General features: G+C 39.6%; 1 protein-coding gene across 3 annotated transcripts in view; it reads left to right on the top strand.

Annotated features, from left to right (window-relative positions):
* Nucleotides 1-1,956: 1,956 nt before the first annotated feature.
* LOC110161341 (regulator of G-protein signaling 21-like) overlaps nt 1,957-8,680 on the top strand; it is a 31,765-nt gene continuing 25,041 nt past the window's right edge. For all 3 annotated transcript variants that reach the window (XR_008633569.1, XM_055165050.1, XM_020926071.2), the window contains exon 1: nt 1,957-2,115. Coding sequence is in view for 2 of the 3 variants with exons in the window: in XM_055165050.1 (XP_055021025.1) it covers nt 2,039-2,115 (77 nt within the window). In the remaining variant the exon portion in view is untranslated. The remainder of the gene's footprint in view (nt 2,116-8,680) is intronic.

The following is an 8,680-nucleotide window of genomic DNA, read 5'->3' as shown; positions in this document are numbered from 1 at the left end:
ACTTTTGTCTCTCTCCTCTCTCTCTCCTCCCTCCTTCACTTTAATTTCTCTCCTCCCCCTCTCCTTTATTTTAGTCTCTCTCTCCTCCCTCCTTTACTTTTGTCTCTCTCCTCTCTCTCTCCTCCCTCCTTCACTTTAGTCTCTCTCCTCTCTCTCCTCTCTCCTTCACTTTAGTCTCTCTCTCTCTTCCCTCCTTCACTTTAGTCTCTCTCCTCCCTCCTTCACTTTAGTCTCTCTCCTCTTTCTCTCCTCCCTCCTTCACTTTAGTCTCTCTCTTCCCTCCTTCACTTTAGTCTCTCTCCTCTTTCTCTCCTCCCTCCTTCACTTTAGTCTCTCTCCTCTCTCTCCTCTCTCCTTCACTTTAGTCTCTCTCTCTCTTCCCTCCTTCATTTTAGTCTCTCTCCTCCCTCCTTCACTTTAGTCTCTCTCCTCCCTCCTTCACTTTAGTCTCTCTCCTCCCTCCTTTCACTTCTCTCTCCTCCTCCTTCACTTTAGTCTCTCTCCTCTCTCTCCTCCCTCCTTCACTTTAATCTCTCTCCTCCCTCCTTCACTTTTGTCTCTCTCCTCTCTCTCCTCCCTCCTTCTTTAGTCTCTCTCCCTCCTCTCTCACTTAGTCTCTCTCCTCCCTCCTTCACTTTAATTTCTCTCCTCCCTCTTTCCTTTATTTTAGTCTCTCTCTCCTCCCTCCTTCACTTTGTCTCTCTCCTCCCTCCTTCACTTTAGTCTCTCTCCTCCCTCCTTCACTTTAGTCTCTCTCCTCCCTCCTTCACTTTAGTCTCTCTCCTCCCTCCTTCACTTTTGTCTCTCTCCTCTCTCTCCTCCCTCCTTCACTTTAGTCTCTCTCCTCCCTCCTTCACTTTTGTCTCTCTTCCTCCCTCCTTCACTTTAATTTCTCTCCTCCCTCTCTCCTTTATTTTAGTCTCTCTCTCCTCCCTCCTTCACTTTAGTCTCTCTCCTCTCTCTCTCCTCCCTCCTTCACTTTAGTCTCTCTCCTCTCTCTCTTCCCTCCTTCACTTTAGTCTCTCTCCTCCCTCCTTCACTTTAGTCTCTCTCTCTCCTCCCTCCTTCACTTTAGTCTCTCTCCTCCCTCCTTCACTTTAGTCTCTCTCCTCTCTCCTTCACTTTAGTCTCTCTCCTCCCTCCTTCACTTTAGTCTCTCTCCTCCCTCCTTCACTTTAGTCTCTCTCCTCCCTCCTTCACTTTAGTCTCTCTCTTCCCTCCTTCACTTTAGTCTCTCTCCTCTTTCTCTCCTCTCTCCTTCACTTTAGTCTCTCTCCTCTCTCTCTCCTCCCTCCTTCACTTTAGTCTCTCCTCTCTCTCCTCCCTCCTTCACTTTAATTTCTCTCCTCCCTCCTTTACTTTTGTCTCTCTCCTCTCTCTCTCCTCCCTCCTTCACTTTAGTCTCTCTCCTCTCTCTCTCTCCCTCCTTCACTTTAGTCTCTCTCCTCTCTCTCTCTTCCCTCTCTTCACTTTAGTCTCTCTCCTCCCTCCTTCACTTTAGTCTCTCTCTCTCTCCCTCCTCCTCCTTTGTCTCTCTCCTCCCTCTCTTTCACTTTAGTCTCTCTCTCCTCCCTCCTTCACTTTTGTCTCTCTCCTCTCTCTCCTCCTCCTTACTTTTCTCTCTCTCCTCTCTCTCTCTTCCCTCCTTCACTTTAGTCTCTCTCCTCCCTCCTTCACTTTAGTCTCTCTCCTCCCTCCTTCACTTTTGTCTCTCTCCTCTCTCTCCTCCCTCCTTCACTTTAATTTCTCTCCTCTCTCTCTCCTCCCTCCTTCACTTTTAGTCTCTCTCCCTCCCTCTCTTCTCTCTCCTCCCTCCTTCACTTTATTCTCTCCTCTCTCTCTCCTCCCTCCTTCACTCGAGTCTCTCCTCCCTCCCCTCTCTCTCTCTCTCTCCTTCCTCTTTCACTTCACTGCCTCTCCGTCTCTCCGTCTCTCTCTCTCTTTGTCTCTGGGTATAAAGGCGTGAGCGCAGGGAGCCGCGGCAGAGTGAGAGAAAGACAGGAGGAGAGGAGGATGAGACGGAGGAGTTAACAAAACCATGCGCAACCTAAATGTCCAACCGCCATCAGCGACAGAGCAGAGGATGGACCGCGAGGACCACAAGAAAGGAACCATGTGAGTCCACGTCCTAATACCAGCTCCTCAAGTACTGCAAATAGTAGTAGTAGAAGTAGTAGTAGTAGTAGTAGTAGTAGTAGTACCAGTAGTAGTTGTTGTATTTTTAGTGGTAGTTATAGTTGTAGAAGTTGTACTATCTACTAGTCGTAGTGCAAATCATCAGTTTTCATGTAGATTTAGTATTAGCAGAAGTAGTAGAAGTACTAGAATGAATAGTAGTAGCAGTAGTAGTAGTAGTAATAGTAGTAGCAGTAGTAGTAGTTGTTGTATTTTTTAGTGGTAGTTACAGTTGTAGAATTTGTACTATTACTAGTAGTAGTCGTAGTGCAAATTGTCAGTTTTCATGTAGATCTCATAGTACTAGAAGTAGTTGGAGTAGTAGTAGTAGTATTAGTAGTAGTAGCAGAAGTAGTAGTAGTTGTATTTTGTTGTGGTAGCTATAGTTGTAGAAGTTATACTATTACTAGTAGTAGTCATAGTGCAAATTGACAGTTTTCATGTCGATCTAGTAGTAGCAGTAGTAGTAGTAGTAGTAGTAGTAGTAGTAGTAGTTGTTGTATTTTTAGTGGTAGTTATAGTTGTAGATGTATTGTATTATTACCGGCAGAGCAAATCGGCAGTTTTCATGTACATCTAGTAGTTGTAGAAGTAGTAGAAGCACTAGAAATGTTAGTAACAGTAGTAGTAGTAGTAGTAGAAGTAGTACTTGTTGTATTTTTAGTGGTAGTTATAGTTGTAGACGTATTATTTATTACCACTAGTAGTCGCAGTGCAAATTGTCAGTTTTCATGTTGTTCTAGTTGTAAGTAGAAGTAGTAGAAGTACTAGAAGTTGTAGTAGTAGCAGAAGCAGTAGTAGTAGTAGTAGTAGTTGTTGTTGTATTTTTAGTGGTAGTTATAATTGTAGAAGTTATACTATTACTAGTAGTAGTCGTAGTGCAAATTGACAGTTTTCATGTCGATCTAGTAGTAGAAGTAGTAGTAGTAGTAGTAGTAGTAGTAGTAGTAGTAGTAGCAGTAGTAGTAGTAGTAGCAGTAGTAGTAGTAGTTGTATTTTAGTGGTAGTTATCGTTGTAGATGTATTATTACCGGCAGTAGTCGTAGAGCAAATCGGCAGTTTTCATGTACATCTAGTAGTAGTAGAAGTAGTAGAAGTGCTACAAAAGTTTGTAACAGTAGTAGTAGTAGTAGAAGTAGTAGTTGTTGTATTTTTAGTGGTAGTTATAGATGTAGACATATTATTTATTACCACTAGTAGTCGCAGTGCAAAATGACAGTTTTCATGTAGATCTAGTTGTAGAAGTACTAGAAGTTGTAGTAGTAGCAGAAGCAGTAGTAGTTGTTGTTGTATTTTTTAGTGGTAGTTAAAGTTGTAAAAGCAGAAGCAGTAGTAGTTGTTGTTGTATTTTTTAGTGGTAGTTAAAGTTGTAAAAGCAGTAGTAGTCATAGTGCAAAGCGTCAGTTTTCATGTACATCTTGTAGTAGAAGTAGTAGCTGTAGTAGTAGTTGTAGAAGTAGTAGTTGTAATTTTTAGTAGGAGTTACAGTTGTAGACGTAGTATTACAACTAGTATTCGTAGTGCAAATTGTCAGTTTTCATGTCGATCTAGTAGTAGTAGAAGTAGCAGCAGTAGTAGCTGTAGTAGTAGTAATAGTTTTTGTAGTAGTAGTACTAGTAGCAGTAGTAGTTGTTGTATTTTTTTAGTGGTAGTTATAGTTGTAGATGTTGTACTGTTTCTAGTAGTAGTCTTAGTGCAAATCGACAGTTTTCATGTACATCTAGTACTAGTAGAGGTAGTAAAAGTACTACTTGTAGTAGTAGTAGTTGTTGTTGTTGTTGTATTTTTAGTGGTAGTTATAGTTGTAGAAGTTGTATTATTAATCGTAGTGCAAATTGTCAGTTTTCATGTAAATCTAGTAGTAGTAAAAGTAAGAAGTAGTTGACGTAGTAGTAGTAGATGTACTAGTAATAGTTGTATTTTTTAGTGGTAGTTATAGTTGTAGAAGTTGTGTTTATACTGCAAATTGGCAATTTTCATGTAGATCTAAGTAGTGGTAGTAGTAGTAATAGTAGTAGTGTCCAAATCAGCAGTTTTACGTACATCTAGTTGTATTATAGTAGTAGTAAATCATCAGTTTTCATGTACATTTTGTAGTAGTAGTACTGGTTGTTGCTGTATTTTTAATGTTGTTTGTCTATTGTTAACAGAAGTAGTAAGTAGTAGTAGAAAGAGTAGTAAGAGTAATAGTAGCTCTTGCTTTTAAAGTAGTCAGTAGTCATAATAAAAATACTGCAGTACTAGTAGTAGTAGTAGAAAGAATGGTAAGAGTAACAGTACCAGTTGCTTTTAAAGTAGTCATAATAAAAATACTGTAGTAGTAGTAGTTGTCAACGGTAGTAGTAGTTGGATCACGGTAATAGGTATACTAGTAAACAATGAAGTAGTATGTAGTAGATGTTGTTGCACTTAAAGTAGTTGTAGTAATATAGCCTATACATAATAGTAGTTTGCAGTAGCAGCAGTAAGAGTAGAAGTGGCAGTATTTGTGGCAGTGTTAAAAGTACATAGTCGTAGTATAGTAGTAGTATAGGCAGTAGTAAAAGAAGTAGAAGATGTTCCTGTACGAAAAGTATTTGTAGTAATAGCAAAAGCAGTAGTAGTATTGTAAAAAAGTAGAAGCAGCACAAGTTGCAGATGTAAGTACTTGTAGTTATTGTAGTTGTAGTTGTTTTTGTAGTAGCAGAAGTAGCAGATGTGGTAGTATTAACTTAGTAGTAGTCTAAGTGCAAGTAGTAGTAATAGAAGTAGTCATTTTTTGCCAGTTTAGTAGTAGAAGTAGCAGGATTTAAAAGTAGTTAAAGTAAAGTTAAAATACTCGTACTTGAATAAAAGTAGCTTGTTCCATTCTTGAGATATACTTAAGATATATATTTTTTATTTTATTTTTAAGATAATAATCAGACATTTTAAGCTGCGATGAGTATGAGTGTCCATGGTCATTTTTAAGAGTTTTATTTTTAACAAAAAGGTGAAAGTGACGAGCTGAAAAACTGCTAATATTAATGCTAATGCTAATGCTAATGCTAAGATAATAAGAATTAAATAAAAAAAAAGAATAATATGCTTGATAGTTCTCATCTTGTATGGTTTTATTTTTTTTTACTGAAGGAAGTTTGTGATTGTGATGTTGTTTGAAAGGGACTTGTTTACTAGTTCACATAGATTATAAACGGTAGATCTCACGTTGACGACCGCTGTCTATTGGAATGAATACGTCAACGAAGCCGCCATCTTGGTACTGGGTAACGCTGATTTAAATGAATGAACGCCGAGTAGCACTGTGTTTGGTTCAGTCCTGGTGTAGTACTGGTTTAGACCTGGTTCAGTACTGGTTCAGACCTGGTTCAGTCCTTGTTTAGTCCTGGTTCAGCTCTGGTTTAGTCCTGGTTCAGCTCTGGTTCAGTCCTGGTTCAGTTCGGGTTCAGTACTGGTTTAGTCCTAGTTCAGCTCTGGTTCAGTCCTGGTTCGGTCCTGGTTTAGTCCTGGTTCAATCCTGGTTGAGTCCTGGTTTAGTCCTGGTTCAGTACTGGTTTAGACCTGGTTCAGTACTGGTTTAGACCTGGTTCAGTACTGGTTCAGACCTGGTTCAGTCCTTGTTTAGTCCTGGTTCAGCTCTGGTTCAGTCCTGGTTCAGTCCTGGTTCAGTCCGGGTTCAGTACTGGTTTAGTCCTGGTTCAGTACTGGTTTAGACCTGGTTCAGTACTGGTTTAGACCTGGTTCAGTACTGGTTCAGACCTGGTTCAGTCCTTGTTTAGTCCTGGTTCAGCTCTGGTTCAGTCCTGGTTCGGTCCTGGTTTAGTCCTGGTTCAATCCTGGTTGAGTCCTGGTTCAGCTCTGGTTCAGTCCTGGTTCAGTCCTGGTTTAGACCTGGTTCAGTCCTGGTTCAGCTCTGGTTCAGTACTGGTTTAGTCCTGGTTTAGTCCTGGATTCAATCAGTCTAGGTTCAAAAAGACAATAACATTTAGTATCACAGTTCTACAAAAAACAGAGTGACTAGAATTTCAAAATCAAAAACTGGGACACTCTCGGTTTGTGGTGGTTGATAAAAATATAAGGCAGTGTTTCCAAACTTTTTTTTTTCTGGGGACTCATATTTTAAAAGTCACAAACCTTCGCGACCCAAGTCAATCGACATTATTCATAAATCACAAAATAAAGGTGGATTTGACCATTATTGATCATTAATGAGGATATTTTATTGTTGACTGAGTGATTGTGTCTCTATACAATTAGTTTTACTCAAGTTTTAAACAATGAAAAACAGAAATTGAAGCAGCAATAAAAGGATCCATAAGTCTCCTATTTGGACGTTAAATGTGGCCCTGTATATTGCAGACCTATGTGCAGATCGTGACAAAGCGACCCCAAAAAAAAAATCTCTTATGACTCACCTGAAGATCGTGACCCAGTCTTTGGGAAACACTGATGTCGGGTGATCACACGTACCCGGGACAGTCCCAGTTTTGTGCCCCATTGCCCCGTGTCCCCAGCAGATTTATGCAAATTTACGATGCGATTTGTCCCAGTTTTACACAAGAAATGTCCCTTTTTTGACTAATCTGATCTAAACCAGGACTAAACTAAGATTAAACCAGGACTACATCAGGTCTAAACCAGGTCTATCACAACTGTTGACTAATCTGATCCCTGCCAACAGTAAAAAGGAACATAAATTCTCATTTGTTTAACCAAAATATAGAAATCCGTGTTTGCAAACGACCATAAAGCACAAAAAAAAAGTCCCTCAGATTATGACTGACACGAGAATCCGCAATTTTATTTATACCAACCATCCCAACCCAGGTGTGTCCTAGTTTATAATTTTGGTCACCTTATAATAATAAAATTGTGAAACGAGGAAAATTGTTATGCACTCGGTGACTCAGTAAAGTTGTTTTTAAGCAGGTTTTTTTGTATTTTAACGAACAAATGAACATGTGTGCCTCTTTTTACAGTTGTCAGGGATCAAATTGGTAAAAAATAGAGACATTTCTTGTATAAAACTGGGACAAATCAGTATTTTTGGATAAATCAGGAGACACAGGACTCAAAACTGGGACTGTCCCAGGTAAATAGTTGTAATAGACGTCTGGTCACCCTAGATTAGAATCTGATTCTCGATTCTTTTGACCAGCCCACATCCAACTCGCGGCACTGCAGTAGCGTGAGCCTAATATGGAAGTACTGTTTCATTACCGCGTCCTTGTACTGCAGAGGCTGTCCAAAAGTAGTGTCCTGGTTTGTATACAGCTCGTACACTGCAAAAAAAAAAAAAAGACTTTCCAAAATGAAGCGCGGAGAGTTCGCAGCTGTCGTCAGCATTCCTCGAGAGCGCGGTGCTAACTGTAGGCTCTGCTCTGTCTGAAGCGCTTGAATTTGAGCTTTGTTTTCACACAATCTGAGCAGAAAGAGCTGGAAGTACAACAGGTGAGGTGATTTGTGCCGTCTTTCTCACGAAACATTACAGTCGCGAGCTATTATTATCCAACGTTCTCACCTTTTTGTGGAAAATCAAACTCCTAAACTGCACCATGAACACACAAACTGATCACGGGCGCCTGAAAATGTGCTCTTTAAATCCATTTTATATTTTTTCTTGAGTTTTCAGACTATATTAAAACTTTTAAACCATTGTAACTGAAGGACAGCCCCAGCGTAATGCCCCTACAAAGTTTTAATAATGGTTTAATCTTCAAAAGTTTAATAAATAACTGCATGCGGTGATGTGGTGAAGTAGTAGATTCGGTGTACTAAAAGTTTTTCTAGTAGTAGTAGTTGTAGTAGTCGTGACCAGTAGTAATTATACTCCAGATCAGCTGTCTTCATGTACAACTACAGTATTATAAGTACTATTTGTCAGAGGTGGGGACTTAGCAAATCGTGACTTGGGCTCGAGTCAGACTTTTTAGGACTTGAGACTTGATAAAACAGACAAAGATTGGGGACTTGACTTGGACTTAAAGGTCAAGTACTGTAAGATGGTATCCTCAAATGTACTACAGTAATATGCAGTACAGTACAGTAAAACGGAGGGAACTGCATAGACCATGATCCTTCCATTTCAGTGCAAATTACACGACAAACTGTTATTTAGCACTTTTAAATCTTTATTCTTTCTATTCTGATGGTAACGGTTCACACTAAGAATTTGTCAAGACATTCAAGAAGGAAAATGGGCATTTCTACAACTCTATAAATACTCATTAATAAATATACCATGACTGTCAATACAATTTAGCTTAAAATTCAAAAACTGCAAAAATCTAAGCTATTGTTGATACTTTGGTTTAAAGACTTGAAATGACTTGAAGCTCAAAGCAGACTTCTTGGACTTGATTTGGATTTCTGGGCCAGTGAATCGAGACTTTCCTGTATTTGACTTGGGACTTGACTCAGACTTGTGGTCAAAGACTTGAGACTTACTTGAGACTTGCAAAACAACGACTTGGTCCCACCTCTGCTGGTTGTATTGGTAGAAGCAGTTACTAGTAAAAGTGGCAGT

This window comes from Boleophthalmus pectinirostris, unplaced genomic scaffold, assembly GCF_026225935.1.
Source record: "Boleophthalmus pectinirostris isolate CB_2022bp ecotype Guang Dong unplaced genomic scaffold, ASM2622593v1 HiC_scaffold_7, whole genome shotgun sequence".
Taxonomy (NCBI): Eukaryota; Metazoa; Chordata; class Actinopteri; order Gobiiformes; family Gobiidae; genus Boleophthalmus; species Boleophthalmus pectinirostris.
The sequence above is the reverse complement of the archived record's forward strand: the minus strand, read 5'-3'. Positions and strand labels throughout refer to the sequence as shown.